The sequence below is a fragment of the Clytia hemisphaerica genome, unplaced genomic scaffold (assembly GCF_902728285.1).
Source record: "Clytia hemisphaerica strain Z4C2 unplaced genomic scaffold, Clytia hemisphaerica genome assembly, whole genome shotgun sequence".
Classification (NCBI taxonomy): Eukaryota; Metazoa; Cnidaria; class Hydrozoa; order Leptothecata; family Clytiidae; genus Clytia; species Clytia hemisphaerica.
Window position 1 is genome coordinate 23,842 of NW_027103911.1, and position 21,197 is coordinate 45,038.

The following is a 21,197-nucleotide window of genomic DNA, read 5'->3' on the forward strand; positions in this document are numbered from 1 at the left end:
TATAAAAGATTTCTTTCGAATAAACTAATTTCGATTACACTTGGAGGTTTCTGGGGAATTCGTAAATAGTAAACTGCATACTGATACAGTCTGCTAGACATTAATATGGTAATATTTGCTCCTCATCTTGATTTTTTCTACAGTGATTAGATTGACACATGCGCGATAAAATTTTTATTATTTGTCTTCAGAGGTTACTATATTCTTTGAAAACTTAACCTCTGATACTCAGGGTACATTGCCCTCGCTAAAATTAATCCACGTAAAGTTTTTGTCAGACGAGTATTCGCTAAAATTTATCCACGCGAAATTTTTTGAAATCGTGATTCGCTAAAATAAATCCAAAAAAAATCAAGATTTTCCTGACTCGCTAATATGCGCTAAAATTAATCTCGCTAAAATTTCTACGATTAAAGTAGTACCTAGGAAAGAAAAAAATATGATAAAAAATGTTTTCGTTTTTTGAACACGTATATACACGTTAAAAATAAGCTATATCCCCATGATATCTAAATGTATAAACAGCCTGACAGCCAGTACCCAGCACTAAGAAGATTGGAAGTAAAGTGATCTTGGTGGAAACTAAGAGGGCGTAGCTACGAAACCCTCTTCACTCTCGACGCCCTAGGGCGTAAGATAATAGAGACAAAAAAAATTTGAGAGTAAATCTAGACCGCGAGGGACGATTGAGAAAATAGGGAGTAGGACCTAGCCGAATCAAAACAAAACAAGGATAGATTGGAGATGAAGAATTCGAGAAATGGGTTGGTCTGTCTGGCATGTTGTGAGAAAAAGTGTATTCTATATGCACTAGGATATAGTGTTTTGCAATAAATTCATATTTTCTTATATAAATTTTTAATATACTATCAGGTAGGTTATGGAGAACTTTGAGTGTTATCATTTGCTATGCTCAGGGTGGAAAAAAGGCATAAGATGTTAAAGGTGGTAACATCACATTCGTGGCTGTGGTATTCTTTGGAGTCCATTAGCAACATAAATAAATCCTGGAACACACGGCTAAAAGGTTGGAATTTTATCGGGATTTTTAAGGTGCAACAGAAAGTCTTTGCCATGTACGATAACGCGGGTAGTAGCAATGAAATTTGAAATTTTCCATAGTTATCGGTGGCTGACAAACGACTAGGCAACAAACCACTGGTCAAAACAAAGAGTCCACGGAGGGTTTCCAGTCTCAAGTTAAGAGCTACGAGTTTCGTGCATAAGAAGCATACGCAATTTGACGTATGGGCAAGAAGGAGTGATAACACGTTTTGATACCATCATCGGTATACATTACAAAACTTGTTCTTTGCAGGTTTTCTTACCTAGTCCTTCCGCTTCCAGTTCTTTAGTTCGCAAGTGATGCTCTGAAGAAACGTTGTTGTCTGGAGATATTATCAACACGAGTTGAAAAAGGACGACCAGCGAAGCGAAGTTTTCTGTGTAAAACGGTGTGTTCACCGAGATAAGTTTCTTTACAAAGAAAAACAAGACGACTTGAAGTCGAAAATTTCGCCTAGAATTTGAACTACATGGGAAAACAAGAAGTAGATGAAGCTAATCTGAAATCTACTTTACATCGAGCCTTGATGAAACAATTTTACAACAAGAACAACGAGGCTTAAAATCGCTAAAAAAATAAGACCAATTTAAGAACAATTGTCGTTTAATTTTTAAAAACTCTCATAAAGTATATGCTTATAAAAAATAGATATGCTCTTATTACACGCCATCTCTTGTTTACTTTGTAAGAACTAATTACCGAAAGGTTTATCGCCATCTATCAAGAGTTATTGATTTGATTCTTATAAAGTAAATGCTTATAAGAAAAATAAAAATGCTCATATTGTACATCAACCCTTGTTTACTTTGTAAAAACTAATTACCGGAAGGTATATCATCGTCTATCAAGAGTTTTCTTATAAAGTATATGCTTATAAGAAAAATAAATATGCTCATATTGTGCGCCGTCCCTTGTTTACTTTGTAAGAACTAATTACCGAAAGGTATATTACCGTCTATTAAGAGTTATTGATTTGATTCTTATAAAGTAAATGCTTATAAGAAAAATAAATATGCTCATTTTGTGCCCCATCCCTTGTTTACTTTGTAAGAACTAATTACCGAAAGGTATATTACCGTCTATTAAGAGTTATTGATTTGATTCTTATAAAGTAAATGCTTATAAGAAAAATAAATATGCTCATTTTGTGCCCCATCCCTTGTTTACTTTGTAAGAACTAATTACCGAAAGGTATATCACCGTCTATCAAGAGTTATTGATTTGATTCTTATAAAGTATATGCTTATAAGAAAAATAAATATGCTCATATTGTGCGCCGTCCCTTGTTTACTTTGTAAGAACTAATTACCGAAAGGTATATCACCATCTTTCAGGAGCTATTGATTTGATTCTTATAAAATAAATGCTTATAAGAAAAATAAACATGCTCATATTGTGCCCCATCCCTTGTTTACTTTGTAAGAACTAATTACCGAAAGGTTTGTCACCGTATATCAAGAGTTATTGATTTGATTCTTATAAAGTATATGCTTATAAGAAAAATAAATATGCTCATATTGTGCCCCATCTCTTGTTTACTTTGTAAGAACTAATTACCGAAAGGTATATCACCGTCTATCAAGAGTTATTGATTTGATTCTTATAAAGTATATACTTATAAGAAAAATAAATATGCTTTTATTTTGCGTCATCCCTTGTTTACTTTGTAAGAACTAATTACCGAAAGGTTTGTCACCGTATATCAAGAGTTATTGATTTGATTCTTATAAAATATATGCTTATAAGAAAAATAAATATGCTCATATTGTGCCCCATCCCTTGTTTACTTTCTAAGAACTAATTACCGAAAGGTATATCACCGTCTATCAAGAGTTATTGATTTGATTCTTATAAAGTATATGCTTATAAGAAAAATAAATATGCTCATATTGTGCGCCGCCCCTTGTTTACTTTGTAAGAACTAATTACCGAAAGGTATATCAGCATCTTTCAGGAGCTATTGATTTGATTCTTATAAAATAAATGCTTATAAGAAAAATAAATATGCTCATATTGTGCGCCGTCCCTTGTTTACTTCGTAAGAACTAATTACCGAAAGGTATATCACCGTCTATCAAGAGTTATTGATTTGATTCTTATAAAGTATATGCTTATAAGAAAAATAAATATGCTTTTATTTTGCGTCATCCCTTGTTTACTTTGTAAGAACTAATTACCGAAAGGTATGTCACCGTCTATCAAGAGTTATTGATTTGATTCTTATAAAGTATATGCTTATAAGAAAATAAAGAAAAATCAAAACTGTGAAGCTAAAGAGACGCAAAAATATAATGACGTAATCCAAAGAAAACCTGCGAAGATCTTCCGTGGTTATACGAGCGTGTAATATGTAAATTGATTTTAGTGAGTTTGTCCACCGTATCAAGTACTTTCGTTTTCTAAATTTTCGTCCGATATCACACCATGCCTATCGTAATACTTTCGCTAAGGCGAAATTAAAAATAAAATATAATATTATAAAACATATTCTATTATAATTTTGATCAAAATATTTTACAAAAAAATCTACATGCAAATTGGATGGGATTAAGAATGTGTCAGACCTGTTGGATCAGGTAGACTACATGATCAAGACAAGCTTGAAGGATGCGCATTGGTAAACACCAATCCATCCGGAGAATCAAAAGTTTTCAAAAAGTTTACGAAATGTGTGTGTGTACTTGTACCAGTAACACGAATTTTTGAAAAATTTATGAGAGTACCATTGACTGTTCTATCGAGACTAATGATAAAATTAGTAGCAAAGTTACCTAACGACCTGCTATTTATTTGGTGTAATTCTTGGTGCAGAAATTAAGATTTTCGATAAATTGGCAAAAATCAGGACCGAAGCCATCCAAAGTCAAATGGAGTTCCTCGACAGGATGATAAACAGTAACCCTATCAGATGACAGAGTGGTTGAAGAATAAGAAGGCCTTAAAATATTAAGTCTTTTCAGAACATTCTTACAGTTTAGGAAGTTTGGCAAAATTGCAACCAAGTCTAACGGCCTTATCAATGGTAACTATACATTACAAGCGAGAGCATTGCAACAATACATGATCGAGATGCAACATCAAAACTAGGCTATTACGAGGAGGGAATGAAATTCTGAATGAAAAAACTGAAATGATGGGTGAACAGCATAGCATTGAGTCAAGACCAATGTAAAATCTGAATTTCATTTGGAGATTCTCAAATCTTAGATTTAAATCATACGTCTTTTATTCTGTTTTTATCAACAATCCAACAATCCGGCTTTGTATGAATGGTAAATGAATATGAAATACTCATGTTCAAATACTTAATTTAATCATGGTGCGATTCGATATCCCGGTGAAAGATTTTCATTCGATTACCAGGTCTTGCCCAGTTCTCTAAATCATGCTCACTGATATCGACCTCATTGAAACCGACTTCTTGTCCATGTTGCATTAAACGGCAAATCATTTTGACGAAAGGTGTTGTGTTATCCACGTTTAAAAGTTCGTTGATATTTTTCCATGCACAATCTTCGATTTCGTGAGGACACGGTGAAAGTTCGTATGTTAACGGGTTCAATCGACATATGTAGTAGAGATCGGATTGGTCGTAAAAAACACCGTGGTGTTGTCGGAAGCTCAAAATCGATTTGAATTCTGCGAAAATAAGACGAATTAAAATTATCTTATTTCTTGTTGATTAAGACTGAGAATGGGTTTCGAAAGTATTTACAGCTTTTTCCATGGATTTGGTAATGTTTAACATAATTAATACATTATTACCTGATCGTACACCAGTTTCTTCGAACACTTCACGCGTTGCGGTTTCACCTATCAAATAGTTATGAAAAAGAGTCGATCAGCGCTTATAAAAATGTATGTACAGAAACAAAACTGAGTAATAATAGTTCATATTTCTAGAATGAGTCCCCCCTACCAACTTGCGTGATGAATAGACAGTACTTTCAGCCAACCATAAATTTTTTATTTGTTAAACTGCGTAAAAAAGCGGTTTTCTTCTAACAGGCTGTTATGACATTATTTGGCCTTTTTTCTTGTGTGATAGCGTGATAGGACAAACATTTGAGACCTGATGCGTGATTTGGGCTATTTATCTATGACAAATTCTAGCAATTTTAAATTTTAAATCAGGTTAAATATTAGTCAGATACTTACCTATATATTCTCCTAAATCTGAATATCCACCAGGGAATTTCCACCAATGGGAAAACTATGAGAAAAAGGGTCAATCAAAAAATCAATCTAAACGGTATGGTAGGGTGCATAGGGCAAGCTGTCACATTTCCGGACGTAATTGGACGAGCTAGACAGAATGAGCAAAATATTTTTTGAGATGTTTTGAAATTTTTTTAAAGGGAGGCAAATCCACCCAAAATATGACGGTGACATCTTTTAGAGCAGATCTAGGCTTCTTAGTTGTAGTTGGTCGAAAGTACAATTGTCTTTACCTTTCCTTTGTCACGGACGACTAGTAGCTCGTTTGAATCTTCACGATAACACGCCCCTACCAGAAAAATTATCAGGTATCAATACAAACAAGAAAGAGCAAGGTTAAATAAAATGCTGATCTTTTTGACGTAGATAGACAGAATCATCAGTTCATATTCTAGTTGTTGTTTAAGTTGAGTATCAAGTAACCGTGTTAAATAAATGCAAAAAGAATCTTACTTAAATGAAATTTTTCGTTGAGAAGAGTGATAGACTTTTGTTTGAAGTATGCGTGGCTCAGATTGTATCTGTCATTTTTCACAGTAAATCAAGAACCTATAATTTTAGCCTACCTGCCACTCCTACTGTGTGATTTGAAAAGTTTGGGATTTTATTTTCTTCATTCTCAACTAACCATTTGCATAACACTGCTTGCTGCCCACGTGCATGGTGGTACTGAAAGCCATACTTTGAGGCCACTGGTATCACGTGACTCATTTGAATGGGAATTTCAAGGAATGCACTTCGAGCACCCCGCTCTCTCCAACCTTCTGATAACCCTGGAACGAAAATTTGCGATATTCTAACATGTTTATTGCCGAGCCCTTTTCAGAAAATATATTTTGAGAATTCCGGTTATTTTAACGTTTTTCAAGATTTAAAGTTCTGGCGAGATTTTGGGCTATCTCTTTAATTCAATCGAATATTTCAATTTGGGAGGGGTTGGCAGTCTTTCAGGCTATATCCTGAGCCTTATTGGACTATTTTTGAGCTTTTGGATCCTCAGATCCTAAGTATTAAGTCTAGCGTTAAAACTCAGAGTTAAAACTCTAATCTTCGAACCTAATTTAGAGCACTTACAAATCGATTGTGGTTTCAAGACTGCCCAGTGAATTTCTCAATTTCTTTTTCTCTTGAGTGAATATACATAATTTAGTCTCAACCAAAATCTCACTTACTCAGTAATTCGGATTCGAATTGTTCATTTGACCATTCTTTATTTGGTGGCATTTGAATTCGGACGCCATTATATCGGACAGAAGTTTCTATCAACTTTGTGTCAGCATTTTTCTTGCTATATCTTCTTGATGTTGCTGTACTGAATTGACAGATTTGTTTCGTTTGTTTCGGTAATAATGATGCATATAGATTTTTAAAAATACATGTTTTAGTCATATCTCTAAAGAATAAATAGGGGACTTTTAGCATGTGTGATTATAGAAATTTTTGACAGAATCTCACAAAAATCTTGAGTGATAGAGCTTGGTAGAATACAGAATGTTGGAGTCTCAGTTTAGAAAAAAGGCTCTTAATTTAATAAAGTTGTAATTCATTTGTAAAAATATCGATGTCAACCACCTTAGAACAAAAAATATTTCATATAATATAAAAAATTCTATAATTTAACAACAGAAATTTAGATCGGATTGGGTAATAAATATTTGAGAAAATAATTTGAACCTGAAAGATAATGAATTTTGTCACAAGGAACAGGAATTCAAAATTTTTGGAGGTATTAAAAAAACGACCATGCAATCAAAACCTTTCATGAAGGGCCAGAGTGAAAAGCAAATTTTCAAAATGTGATAAGTAACAGCTGGACCCTTGAAAAGAGAGTTATTAATAATAATAAATTTAAAATAAACTCATTTCACAATACAACATTGAAGTATAGGCAGTACCAAATCATGACAATCTCTGACAATAGAGCTGCAATTAGAGCCTTCCAAATAAATGTCCGTGACAATCTTTTGTGGATCGACATTATCAGCTATTTGTTGTGCAAAATTATTTGTCAGTTGAGTCAACTCAATCAAAAACATGACCGATATGGATTGTAAAGCTGATGCCCTTTGTAAAGCAAGGTCCCTGGCTTGCATGTCTGTAGCTAAAAACATATCAGCTACTTTCCGATAAAATTCAACACACTTTGAGGTTAGTTCTGCTAAACCAGATATCGTATTATTGAAGCACTCTTTAGGTTCAGTGGCTGTATTTTTAGACTTCTCTTTCAGTTTGGTCCACGTGTTTAAGAGTTTGGAACATGTTACTTTCATTTTCAACTGTTTTGTGGTTGCAAATAAATCTTTCTTGAAATCTGAGTTGAATTGGCTTTCCTCGATATCTTCAGGAAGTGAAAATTTCTCTTGCGTCTCTGCGAGGACTTCTTCGGTCTCCTGTTTTGCTTCATGTGATTGTAAGCGCAAAATCCGTTCAAGTTTATTATCGCACTCATTTGATAACATTTCTAAAGCATCCAAGTTTACATTGCCTTGGAATTTCTCAAAATAATCATTAAAGTTCATTTCGTCAGAAGTCTTTGCACGTGTACTTGGATTTTTCTCTGATGTTTCTTTAGCTTCTTGTAGCAATGCTGAGAGGTTTGTTTTCTTTTTGCCAGCTATCGTGTCTCTTGCTTGACGTAAACCAGGGTCACCATCTGATAACATATCAACTGTTTTCTTTCCAATAAATTCTAAGGCACCAATACCTCCAGTAACAAGATCAGTACTGGTGTTTTGAACAAGACCAGATAGTGATGCACCAAAGCCACCAAACCAGGATGAACCACCTGGAAAATAAAAGAAAAACATCAGAAATTTTCAAGCTGGTATCAAATAACTTCAGCATGAATACGTGAGGATTTCAATCAGACCTGAAAAAGTGCAGAGATCTCCAAAAATCTATAATCTATTAATATGACGTAATCATATGGAAATGTTTTAAAGTAATAGAAGATCCCATCTGCTTTTCTATGAAAAATTTATTAGTTCAAAAATGGAGAGTCTAAAAAAGAGAAAAACAACGATTCAACGATGGAAATATATCTTGACATTAATTTACCTGTTGGCGCTGCCGGTGTTTGTTGTTGTTGTTGTTGTTGTTGAGGAACAGGCGGTTCTTCTTTGGTCTTTGGAACTTCTACAGATTTTACTTTGTCCTTGTTTTTGTGAGCTGGGGAATGCTTTGGGGATAACCGTTCCTCTTTAGAAACAACATGAGCCATTTTTGTAGGATCAGGAATACCAAGTTGATCCTCAACAGATTCCAACATGTTGCTAACTTTTCCTGCTGCTTGTATGAGAAAATCATCTGCCCATGAATCCCATCCCCAGTCTCCGTGTGGTTGAGAAGCTGCTTGGCTTTGTTGCGTTTGCTTTGGAGGCTCAGGTTGAGTTTGTGGCTTTTCAGAGACCGACTTGCTAGATTTTTCATTGTTTTGATTGACACTAAAACAAAACAACAATAAGAAAAAATTCCTCATATGAATTATATCAATAATATTTTGAAAACTTTGAATTCAAGTCATAGAATACTTCACAATATAAAAGTAAGTTTATCATTCATTTGAACGTAGTTTTTGATCCAATGAACCAAATTTGATAAATGACCCATCACCAATTAAAGTTTGCAGCAAAGTTTACTTTGCTTGAGTTCAAAGAGTTAAAATTGAGTTCAAAGAAAGAAATTTTGTGGCACACCCGCCAAAATTTATCAAAGCTTAGCTAGAATAAGTTGAAAAGTACTTTAGAAAAGTGTAGAAAGAAAAAAGTTGAATTACCTTTTATTTTCTACTTCAATTTCCTCATTTCCCCAATCACCCCATTCATTTCCTTCATCAAAGCTGTCAACACCTTCAGGCTCTGTTTCTTCCTGCGTTTCAGAATCGTTTTCAGGAGTGCATGGTTTATCCTCACTCGTTGGTGTTGATGATTCTGTTTCATCTTCCCCAGAGAGCTGCTTGTTTTTCTCCAAGTTCGGAATATCATCATTTGCAACAGAGATTCCGGAATCACAAGAATCATTTGTTTGACTTTCAGTACATTCCTTTGTCTCACTCTCAGGAATTGTAGGGGTATCTTCATTTAATACATTTTCAGTGGTAGACTCATTACACTCATTTTCAACTTCTTTGACAGGCAAATCTTGAGCTACAGGCTGTTCTTGCACTTCCTCTGTAACATTTTCAGAAACATTTTCACAAGGTTTGTTTAAATTTTCTTCCTCATCAGAATCATCATCCAGATCAAGGTCATCAAGGTCATGTCTGGTATTTTCCACTTCATTTTCAATGCTAGTTTCAGACTTAACTACAGGAATTTCCTTGACATTTTTATCGCTGCTAGTTGAATCCTCATTTTTCTCTATAGTATCGGAATCAGTAGTAACTTTAACGTTGGATTTCAAACTAGATAGTTCATTTGGCTGTTTTGGTTTTGTTTCTTCTTTTGAAGATTCTTGTTGCCCAGCTTGGTTTTCATCGACAATTTCCAAAGATTCAATCTCTTTATTGTTCTCAGACAGAACTTCCATTATGATTGGTGATTCTTGATTATCAACTTCAACCTCATTCTGCTCTATAAGTTGATCATGATTTTCCTTAGTGTCTTCAATTTGGTTTTCAGTGTTTGTCTTTGATTCATCTTTCAAAGACTCTTCAATCATATCTTCCAAGCTTTCTAATGGAGGTTCTTCAGTTTCATTTTCATCTTTATCACTGCTCACTTCAAGAGGTCTCTCATTTTCTGGCATGAATTTCTTTCTCAATTCATTACTTTCAGCTGATTTAATTTCTTGATTCTCTTCCCCAATTTTCAATTTTTTATTTTCGTCTTTAGTTATTTGATCATTTGATGGTTCTTCTTGCTTTTTAATTGAATTTGTTGTTGTTTCATTAATTGATGAATTTTTCTTCTTTGCAGTGGGATTAGCTGAAAGCAAACTTTCATTTTTGTTTGAAATTTGTTCTTTGTTCATCAATAAGTCCATAATCTCGTCCACTTCATCTTCATCAATTGAGGTTTTTCCCTTTCCATCTTCATATTCTCCCTCATCAGCACTGAGAAATTCATCATCGCTCTCATTGTCACTCATGATGTGATGTTCACCTGGAAAATATTTCAATTTGTGAATTAGATAATATGCTGCTGAATAAAACGCATTGAAACGCATTGGTATTTTTCTTCTAACAAAAACATTATTTTCAGTTTTCAAGAGAAGCAAATTTGATTTTTCTTCTAAAAGATTACACTTAATAATATAATGCCAATCATGCATGTAAGTTGACCACACGCCTGAAATTCTCAAATGATGCAGCCTGACACAAGCACTTTAAAAGCTAAAGTCCCGCAAGCGGGACAAAAATCAGTTTTTTGAAGTTTGCAAAAAAACGCCACATAGAAGATCTTTCAAGTTCAGTATGTGAATAGAGTAAAAAATACAACTTTTTTGTTTTTCCTTTTTTTTTGCAAAAGTTTTAGGAAAGAAAATAAAGGGATAATAATAATTGAATACTATCCACTGATGATCTGCGGCACTATCGTAAAGCTAGAATCGCTTCGCGTACTCACATATTGCCAATGATAACAGTGCCGTTATTAATTTTGTTAGATCTGACATACCGTGAGTAGTGGTCCTAAATCCGACAGCCCTGCCTAAATCCGATTGGGTCTTTCAAAGATAAAAACTAAAATAAAAACAAAGCTTCGCTCTGACGCAATCAGTCAGGACCTCATTCCACTTTATCGATAATACGCGAACGGCAGTGTGCGCTAAATTATCTTGGTTTCACTTTCGATTTCAAGCAAAGGTCTTAGCAACAGGGTGCGCGTACATAGCAACAGGGCTGGGTAGAAAAATCTAAACATAGAATTCAAAAATAATAGCGATCATCGTATAGAGCACTAAAAAATACCCCCTTTCTATGTTTAGTTTGTTCTACCTTGGATTATAACTGAAAATATCTTCAAATAACCTTTGTCCGCTATCAGCCCGCGCGATAATCTTTGCCCGCTTCAATTCTTAGATAATGAATAAGATAGGTGCGCTTAGCTAAGCTGTGCTCGCGGGCGATAAATTTATGTTTACTTATCTTGTATATTTTAATGGTATTTATCCAATGAAAATGATGTTGACAAAATATGCACGGCATTGATTATGACATCATTAAATATGTCAATGTCGATTCAACGCCCGTTAAAGAAAATAATTTGTAAATAGTTCTTTAATAGTTAATTTAATTTAGAAATACGAACAAAAAAAGAATCAAATTTAATATTTGTTTCCTATCTAGATTATATAAGTATATATTGATGTTTGCACTTTATAGTTTTGATACTAATAGACCTTTTTGCCTTTCCATCCGCCATATTGAATTGTATGCAAAAATTATGGTGGCCGAATTGCCGTGGTGAAATTCCATTAGAAAGTATGCAAAACATATGCAAAAAGAAAGTATTAATATAAAACTTAAATGCATAATTGGCATTGTATTAAAGTGTAATCTTGTAGAAGAAAGATTAAATTTGCTTCTCTTGAAAACTAAAAATAATTATATTCGCTCATCTCTTAGAACAAGCACTTCAAAAATCAATAACATTAGACATAAATTCAAACTGAAAAATCATCAGCGAAGGTAAAAAATAATCCTTATTCGGCTGACGGTAAATTATTCTCCTGGGAATAGAGCCGCCAAATGATCAAATCAAAACATTGATAATGTGTGACGTCATAATTACTGCTTTTCAGTTTGCTTGTTTTGAAAGTTTGATGTGTGTACTCCGTCTTCGTGGAATTTCTTAATGGCATGAAAACAGAATATGCTATGTCTTTAAGAACAAATTTCTAAAAGGCTTTTGTTGTTCTGTGAATATTTCTTTTTGGATTGAGAAATTCCATCTATTATTGTTCTAATGATTATAATATTTCTTTGAAGATGCTTTGTTGTCTTTTTAATCTTTGTGTAAACTTGCATATGTTTTGCATACTTTCCAACTAAATCCAACCAAGGCTTTTTCGTTCCTCTATTTTTGCATACAATTCAAGATGGCGGATGGAAAGGCGAAAAGGTCTATTGAAAAATCATATTCCAATTTTCATGTTTTATAGATGCTGTTTTAGAGCTCTACAGAGCTAAAGCCTCCTGTCATAAGGCTCTACTCTAATTACAAATTAAACACATTGAAATTGACAAAGATATCTGATACAGTACACCAAGTGTGTTGTGTGCTGGCATGGAAGGCAAAAATTTTAACCATCCCTGTTTCTTCAAAATGCAGTACCGTGAGATCGGGTAACTTGCATCAGTGGAGGCTAACATGCATAAGCAAGCCCTCAAATGAATGACCTGGCTGGTCATTAAAATACAACTACGCAGCTCCGCTCGCAGCTCTACTCTACCATTCTTGTTTTGATTTATTTTTCTATTTTAGTGACCAGCCAGGTATTTCATTTGAGGGCTATGCATGTTAGCCTCCACAGATGCAAGTTACCCAATCTCACGGTATCTAAAATATCATGGATTTGTGAATTGAAAGTTAGTCGCCTCGTAAAACTGTGTAAAACTTTTGATTGCAAAAAACTTTGCACACATAGTTTTTGGATTACTTCGCAATTCTTATACTAGTACCACAATCCCTTACCTTATATTCCTAACTACTTTATAGTGAATATATGAAAACTATTACCTGAATTGACAGTGGAAAAATATCAGTGACAGACGATCAGCGGCAAATCAGTTAAAAATGTAAGATTTTGGTGCAATGTGCTTTCGAAAAAAATTTACGTGGCTTTGTTATGATTAATCGGTTACCGTAAAGTTATGCAAATAGTCTCGATGGCTCTATTCAATATACCGTCAAAGAATGTGAACAAAGCGAGAAATCGAGTCAAACAAGGACTTTTAACTGGACCCCAGCGTCGACGAGAAGATCAGGATGAACAGGTGGAGGGGCAGGGTCATGGGGGTCATTGTCAACCCGTTCTTCCCACTGTTCCCAACGCATTAATAGCTTTTTTATGCTTACTGAGGGAGAACTCAGCCTAATCAGGGCATTCTATAGCACATCAGTACATTTTACTCTCCTTCATATCGTAAATCATTATTATAATTGCCCCCGCAACGAGCGTAGCGAGTGAGGAGGCCTTCATAGCTTCACGCAAGGATATTGGACAGGAATCTCGAATTCTTGCGCGCGCGTTTGTTCGTATTGTATGTTCCGGCCAATTAAGTGTTCCGCAAAAATATGGCGGTAAATTATACAGCGGTAAATGTTATACACATTTTCATATTACGTTATATGCTATTACCATTATTATATATTGCATTTCATTAGTTTTGATTTAGGATTGAAAAGCTGAAGCGAGTGTTATAAATGCAAATTATAGAAAAAGTATATAATTACACCATAACAAGGATTACAATATTACTTTTGCAAATCAAAACAAACAAAATGGCAGACTGGTTATGATGATGAGCTGATTCGATTCATTGAATGGAAAAAGTGTTTTGTATGTCTAATTTTGTTTCTTGTCTTTAAAACTGAATAAATACTGTAATTTAGTCAGAAGTTCATTTCAGCAATGATTTCAATTCTTTTTCGGGAATCTTTAAAGAAATTTGCTCAAGTTTTCAAATGTACATTTTGTTGATATTTTTGTTCAACTTATCAAACTGTAATTTATATTGTCTGTTATTTTATTAATAACTACCTTTATTGTTTATACAGCTTCTTAAGCTTTAAAGACCATTATATGGTCGTAACTCGGGAATATCTTTCTTAACTCGGTAAAACAAGATACCGGCAAAGTACAAAAAAGTAGAATGTAGCATATGAATCCAAAATTGAATGTGAATCGATGTAAACAAACTTTTTTTTTGGTCTTCAAATTAGATTTACCTCACTTAGAGTGTTTTCACTGTTTGTTCAGTGTGGTAAATCTATTTGGAAAACCTGAAAAAAGTTTGTATAGGCGCATACATTCAACTTTTTCAGTTGTGATAGCCTACGTAATAACTTGCGCTCCAGTAGTTTGGTGAAATAGCTCCAATTCTGGCTTTCCAAGTTAGGAGGGACCTTCCCGAAGGCATTTAACGGTGGTTAGACTAGGCACACAGACAGTCATACAGAAACGGTAAAACAAGATACCGGCAAAGTACAAAAAAGTAGAATGTAGCATATGAATCCAAAATTGAATGTGAATCGATGTAAACAAACTTTTTTTTTGGTCTTCAAAATAGATTTACCTCACTTAGAGTGTTTTCACTGTTTGTTCAGTGTGGTAAATCTATTTGGAAAACCTGAAAAAAGTTTGTATAGGCGCATACATTCAACTTTTTCAGTTGTGATAGCCTACGTAATAACTTGCGCTCCAGTAGTTTGGTGAAATAGCTCCAATTCTGGCTTTCCAAGTTAGGAGGGACCTTCCTGAAGGCATTTAACGGTGGTTAGACTAGGCACACAGACAGTCATACAGAAACACCATAAAGTGAAAGTATATAGCTATAAACTCAAAAAGTCTAGCTTCCTGAAGGCACGTCTCTTCATTGTCTGCGCTGCGATCATCTTAATGGATTCAATCAGCTTTTAGTTTGGAGAAAAGATTGCATCATGAAAAAGTACTATGCACTTTAAAAAAAATTAGGCGCATTTCAACTTTTCTCGACTGTACGTCTGAATGGACCACAATGGCATATCTTTATTTTTCTTTTGACCAACAACATAAAAGATTTTGCTTGAGAAGTACAATCAAAGCGTAGGCGAGTGGAGTCCGGGCCTTAGCTAGGATTGGTTTCTATTTCGCCCTATTTAAGATGGCGCAGAACTTTTTGATAAATTTTATCCGCACCCTTACCAAAACTCAGTATACTTTAAGTATATGCTTTTTTATACTGCAAGTATACTTTCAGAAGTATTAAAAGTATACTTTCAGTATATATTTTGATGTTATAGGAAGTATACTTAAAGTACTAAATTTTTGGAACAATATTCCATATACTTTAAGTATACTGCATGGAAATATATACTTCATATATACTGCAAAAAAGTATAAATAAAGTATACTTTCGTAGAAATTGCTAGTATTAACCACATGGCCACTCAAAACACATTCTTCAATGAAGTTTGAAAAGTTCATGACTATAAAACTTTTGAATTTCAAGAAATTTTAAAACCAACTTCTATATTAATCAGGTACATTGAAAGTAACAGTAAAGTAACTGTAAGTGACATTGAAAGTAAATATTCATAAAAGCTCTTTTTAGCAGATAAAGAAAATCCGTATCCACTCACACCAGGTTTAACTTAAATCTTAACTCACCATGCTGTCACAGACTATTCTATAAATAGTGCACCATTAGTTTTGAATAGTATACAGGTAATCTTTATACTTACATAAGCAAGAAGGTCGCTGCAAGTATACTTTTTGATTTAATGCACCTAATTATTTTTCTTTTTATCTTTTTTTCAAAAACAAGTACAGTAAAGTATAAAAACAGTATACTTTTCTTATACTTTCTCATTGCAGTATAAATGCAGTACAAATTTTGTTAATTTGAGTGATGCTTTGATTTTGGTTAGTATACTTAGAGTATACTTTAATCCTTAAATTTGAGCAAAAGTATGAATGCAGTATACTTTCTATATATTGAAAGTATACTTTTATAGTCAATGTTTTGGTAAGGGCAGTATCCTCTTGACTATTGTTTATTAGGCAAAGTAGCAATAGAGAATCAATCAATCAATCAATCAGTAATTAAATCAATCAATAATCAAATCAATTAATTATTCCTGATTATTTTTTATGTTTCAATCTTTAAAGCATTAAAAGCTTTATCTCGTCAACCTGTTCCGACAAGCTCGTTTCTTGAACCCGTCTTACATTTAAAATCTATTCTATGTAAATTGGAAGTTTGTTTTGCTACCATGTACAAACCACTCTCAAGGAAGATACTCTCGGGTATCTAATAAACGTACATGTACGTTTATTAATTTTAACAAAAATTTTCCTCAATTTCAAGTGCCTACTTTTGTTTCTAATGATAAATATCCATCTTTGACTTTTGAAGTTTGTTCTACTCGTCAAAAGAAAGCAAATTACCCAATATTTACCCCCTAACCTCATTAAAAAGATCCTTCAATTAGGTTTGCATGCCTCCATTTTCGACCCTGTACGTTTATTCGCTACTTTACGTTTATTAGGTACTCGAGTAGTCTAATTACTCTGATATGGTTTCCACATGATAGCAAAAATGAATGCCAATTTAAGTGGAATAAATTTTAGCTTGCAAAACATAAGAGTCATTTCTTTTTAATTAGATTTTTTTCATGTCTTCGTCGAAACCTTAATTATAACTAGGCCATCGTTTTTATTTATTTAGATGGAGTGTTATTGTTATTATTTTCAGGAAAAAAGAAAATCTTTTATTTCTTCGTTTAACCAAACGTGTAGTTACTTACTATTTTTTTGTCCCCATGCATTTCTTATAATCTTGCAATTGACATTGTTATAATTATACAATTTATTATAGAATTCTTTAAATATTATATTGCTGCGGTGGCATGTTAGTGTAAGCTATGTACTAGTTTTAGTTTTTTTTATTATTCATTCAGTCAATTTATATTGTACGTTCGCACATTTTTTCAGTTGGTTCATTGTATGTAATGTAAGTCAAAAGTAGGCGTTGGTTTACTCCTCTTATGGATCTCAAATTGAAGTGGGAATTTTTTTCTTGGTACCTTTTCGTTGTTTGAGAGAAATATAAGAAAACAAAATTTCGAGATCGGGACAGGATTACTGCCGGGAAGTGGAGCCGTTACCGCAAATTTTTTTTCCGTAAGCGGCCCAAGCCCTGATTTTTGCGCCGTTACCAGTTATTTATATTTGCGAAATACCCGCAGGGTTAAATAAATTTTGAGGGTTAGCCCTTATGGAGCCGTGTACCAAACTGTTGATGAGGTTATAATCAAGCCAAAAATTACGAAGAAGGACTCAACAACTCGGTATTTCATAACTAATTAATTAAATATTTCCCGTTTTCCAAAAGGGAAATATTTATTAAAACGGGCTTTCTCCATAATTTCCCGTGTCAAAACGCCTTCCGTACGCCCTGACTGACGCCCGTTTTTAATTTCACAGCGAAAAAATGCACCCAGTGAAGTATAAGTAATGTATCGTAATTCGAGTCGACTGATAAACTATATATATAATATATGTTACAAGTTCCTTACGGATTCTCAAGCCCGCTTATAATAAAACTATTACATGTTAGTAGCAGACCCGACTGGCAATTGTTATGTAGCAGGTTGAAACATGAGTTTTTGCTAGAAAGATGCAGTTTGTTTTCACCAAGTTAAATCTTTAAAATAAATCAAACTGTGTGGGTTTCTTTACTTCCAAACAACCTACCAATAGTTTTGGAACACTCCATAATAAAGGAAGATGGCTGTTCTTGTGGATTGACTTTCTGGTTACATACCCCATATAAACACGATGTGACATGAAAGTGAAGAGACATGATTTTTTGGTTATTGTTTGATTTCTTGACTTGTATATCTCATGGCAAATGGGATAGCAAATGACTTTTCATGTATTGATTGGCTCTACATATGATACCTCTAACTTTGAACACCTCCAGAATGTTGAAAAAAGCATTTTATGAGATAAGTTTCGATTGTAATTTTCATGGAAATTTTTAAGCGACAGATTTGACTTGGCGTCAGTTTTGTTTGGTTGATAAATCTTTAGCTTCACCATGACCGTGGGATGATTTTCAATAAACTTTTGTTGTTATACACAGTCACTCTTACACATGATGACTCCAGCCATGATTGGTACCAGACAGTCAGAATGTTGGAAAAAAAAATTTTACGAGAAATTGTTGATAGAAATTATATTGACTTATTTTTACAATTTTGGTGGTGTGGGTTTTGTTGGTTGATAATGTTTACACCGCGGGATCCTGTTACGGTATATTGATTGTTGTTTGTTGGAATACACCGTTTAACAGTCTCGCCATCTCCACCGTAGAGGCGGTAGGTAAAAATGCTCACTTTAGTACTGTGGCTGGAAGGTTAGAGAAATGTAAACATTGCCATTTTTTTTCCTTCCTTTAAAGAGAATGTTTTAGATGTTTGAACATGATATTAATGACAATTTTATGTATCTCTCCTGAAAATTTCACAAAAATTCATCAAGAGGAAAAGAAGTTATGATTAAAAGGAGTTCTTTACCTACCATTTCTCTGCTGGGTTTTCTTATGAGAACTGGATGTTTACCTACCATTTTTACGGGGGAGAGTGAAGTTTCTTGTGGTTGCCAAAATCAAAACAATAGAAAATTGTTCATACAAGTGTGCAAGCAACACCTGTTAAACGGTGTATTGATTACCAAAAAAAAGAGAACCTTTTTTTGATAAATACTTTATTTTTTTCATGACATCTTTCTCTAGTCTTGTCTTGTAAACCAATGCGTGTCTGTTTTCAAATCTTGAATTCTCTATACCTACTGAATTTTTAAAATATGCATGGCTGTATCATTGTTATGCTGGAGTACATAATTATTCAATATGGCTGCCTCTTTAAAAAAAGGTCTACTGTTTACAAGCTATTTAAATGCTTTAAAACTTTGAGCCACATTTTTTTCTTTGTTGCTATTAAAGATAGATTTTTACTTTGTCGTAATGTAAATTTATTGTAAAGTTTTAGTTTTTGAGTTTAGTTCATCTGCAGTAGTATTTTTTCAGTAATCCTTAAATCTTGTGAATAAGGTAACATTTAACCAGACTTATTGCCCTCATTATATTCAAATTTATATTTTTTTTAGGACTGATAAGTACATATTTTTAAACACCAAATCAAAGCAAACAACATGCCAGTTCTTTCTGGACAAATATATGTATACTTTATTATGTGTGCTTTTTTATATATGTCAATAATGACCTTCATTTTTAAGGAAATATTTAGTCGCAATTTTGCGATTCTTGTTTTCCAATTTTTCGACGGCCGAATTTCCGGCGAATTCTGACATGACCCCCTGATACATGGCTTTCCATACCACTCTCCCGCGGCAATTTCTATTTTTTATAAGAACACTTTATAAGAATTATTCCCGCGTTCCTGTGTCCAAGGAGTGGCAGATGCTTGCTAGCCTACGTACTGAGTACATAGTTCAGCACATTCGGTCTAAGGGTCTAAGTAATTTTGAATTTTAGATTTCGAATTAGTGGGGTTAGTTTAAATGTTACGAAAATATCCGCTTTGCGTGTTTTTTTTACAGCAGAAGATCAACTGATTTGATTGAAAACATTTTTCTGTGGTATTTTCGTGACATGATTTTGCGATCGACAAGATTTTTATTGAAAATAGTGGCAGTTGGAGATTTATGAATAGGTGACTGATACGAGGCTCGCAAAGCTCATGTTTGTGTTTGTCTGTTGTCATTTATCTATCTATGTTCATCTAACCGCGAGAAAAAATGCACTTTATCTTCTCTTTCATGTGCGAATTTACATAATTGAAAGAGAAATATACGAGTTAATCTTTAGTAAAGCCTAGCATTGAAAAAAAGCATAATCTTTCCTGTGAAAGAGACGAGAACGAACCATTTTGCGCCATTTACTAAACTGGGTTCTGATTAAGCAGTGACTTTTTTATAGGGAAGCAAGAAGCAATACAACAAAAATGGCTGAAAAGAATGCATCAGAAACCAAAATGGATTGGGATAAAAAATACGATGTTGCACTAGAACAAGCCGTCTTCAGATGGATCGCTGGTAAGTTAATATAAAGTTTGTTTTCGATGTTATACAAGCGAGAAACTGGAACCTCTATAACTCAAATGTCCCCTTAACTCGAACACGTTTTATGTTCCGTTTTATTAACGATGCCTTATAAACTTTACTAAACCTAATTTTCTTAACTCGAACAAATTTGTGTACCCCGTACGTGTTCGAGTTATTGAAAATAACTGGTTTTCTCCTCATGACTTAATTCGATTTATTGACTTTCAGGTGTGTTAGAAGATGCAACCTTATTCGACGGAGTATCTGGTCCAAACCAATTCAAAGATAAACTAAAGAATGGAGAAATACTTTGTAATTTAATGAACAAGCTACAAGCTGGAATCATCAAAAAATTCAAAAAGAATGCTAAAATGCCTTTTCAGCAGATGGAGAACATAGGTTTCGTGAATGAAGCTATGAGAAACTATGGTGTACAAGCAGAATACATCTTTGTAACAGTTGATTTATTCGAGGGACAAAATATACCACAAGTTCTTCTCTCGCTACGCAATTTGGGAGATGTTGCTACAGGCAAGGGAATCAAGCCTGCTTTCTCGCTGTAGTGTTTTATATATCATCGAATTATCATATTGTATTTTTTTAGTTTTTGTAACTTTGTATTGCATATTTTTTTATAGTGCCCATGTGGCATAACTTTTTAGATTTAGAAATATTTTTTTTCAAATACCCACTTGTCACGTACATACGCTTTTTAACGAACTTTGTAACACAAAATATTTAAAAGAAGAAAAAAACTGAAAGCAAAATGCCAGAAAATGCGTATATGATATGGAATTATCAAAGATTTGAAGTGCTTTAACAAGATTACAAGCAGCATTAAGATGTTTGACTTATGTGCCTAAGGAGACGTATTAAATTGTCATGGTATATAAAAAGTTTGTTCAAAATGGTCTTAGTATTCACATTAGGGAGTCAAACATTTGAATCTTATTATCATGTCTGTAAAATACAAACGACAATTAGTTATCGACATTAATATAAAAATAAAAAGTTGTGTCTTATACCACCTATGTTGAGGTAACAACTTTTTAGGGTTGTGTCAAGATGAGGATGTGTCAGATAATCCATCCTGCACATAATAATCACAGCCACTGAATCCAGGGAATGAATCGAATCAATA

The 21,197-nt window shown here is 33.7% G+C and overlaps 3 protein-coding genes across 3 annotated transcripts; 1 reads left to right on the forward strand and 2 right to left on the reverse strand.

Moving 5' to 3' along the window:
* Positions 1-4,269: 4,269 nt before the first annotated feature.
* Positions 4,270-6,713, reverse strand: LOC136809219 (nucleoside diphosphate-linked moiety X motif 6-like). The gene is made up of 6 exons (XM_067065732.1): positions 6,457-6,713; positions 5,851-6,057; positions 5,518-5,573; positions 5,225-5,279; positions 4,832-4,879; positions 4,270-4,705 (listed from the first exon to the last, which is right to left on the reverse strand). Exons 1-6 carry the CDS (start codon positions 6,704-6,706, stop codon positions 4,377-4,379), a joined length of 945 nt encoding a protein of 314 aa, XP_066921833.1. The 5' UTR covers positions 6,707-6,713; the 3' UTR covers positions 4,270-4,376.
* A 375-nt stretch (positions 6,714-7,088) lies between these two features.
* LOC136809218 (protein NOXP20-like) lies at positions 7,089-13,082 on the reverse strand. Its single transcript, XM_067065731.1, has 4 exons — positions 12,964-13,082; positions 9,060-10,386; positions 8,342-8,727; positions 7,089-8,069 (listed from the first exon to the last, which is right to left on the reverse strand). The coding sequence occupies exons 2-4, from the start codon at positions 10,370-10,372 to the stop codon at positions 7,144-7,146; spliced, it is 2,625 nt and encodes an 874-aa protein (XP_066921832.1). The 5' UTR covers positions 10,373-10,386; positions 12,964-13,082; the 3' UTR covers positions 7,089-7,143.
* Positions 13,083-19,876: 6,794 nt separating this feature from the next.
* On the forward strand, positions 19,877-20,743 carry LOC136809223 (myophilin-like). The gene is made up of 2 exons (XM_067065735.1): positions 19,877-20,047; positions 20,285-20,743. Exons 1-2 carry the CDS (start codon positions 19,957-19,959, stop codon positions 20,617-20,619), a joined length of 426 nt encoding a protein of 141 aa, XP_066921836.1. The 5' UTR covers positions 19,877-19,956; the 3' UTR covers positions 20,620-20,743.
* The last annotated feature ends 454 nt before the right edge of the window (positions 20,744-21,197 follow it).

Bases quoted from the DNA above. Each gene is read 5' to 3' on its own strand.
- LOC136809223 (XM_067065735.1), top strand. From the start codon at position 19,957: ATGGCTGAAAAGAATGCATCAGAAACCAAAATGGATTGGGATAAAAAA. The intron at 20,048-20,284 runs GTAAGTTAATAT...ATTGACTTTCAG, and splicing joins CGTCTTCAGATGGATCGCTG to GTGTGTTAGAAGATGCAACC.
- LOC136809219 (XM_067065732.1), bottom strand. From the start codon at position 6,706: ATGCTAAAAGTCCCCTATTTATTCTTTAGAGATATGACTAAAACATGT. The intron at 6,058-6,456 runs GTAAGTGAGATT...TTTTCGTTCCAG, and splicing joins ATTCGAATCCGAATTACTGA to GGTTATCAGAAGGTTGGAGA. The intron at 4,706-4,831 runs GTAATAATGTAT...TTATTTTCGCAG, and splicing joins AGAAACTGGTGTACGATCAG to AATTCAAATCGATTTTGAGC.
- LOC136809218 (XM_067065731.1), bottom strand. From the start codon at position 10,372: ATGAGTGACAATGAGAGCGATGATGAATTTCTCAGTGCTGATGAGGGA. The intron at 8,728-9,059 runs GTAATTCAACTT...GTTTTGTTTTAG, and splicing joins ATTGAAGTAGAAAATAAAAG to TGTCAATCAAAACAATGAAA. The intron at 8,070-8,341 runs GTAAATTAATGT...TTTATTTTCCAG, and splicing joins AACACCGGCAGCGCCAACAG to GTGGTTCATCCTGGTTTGGT.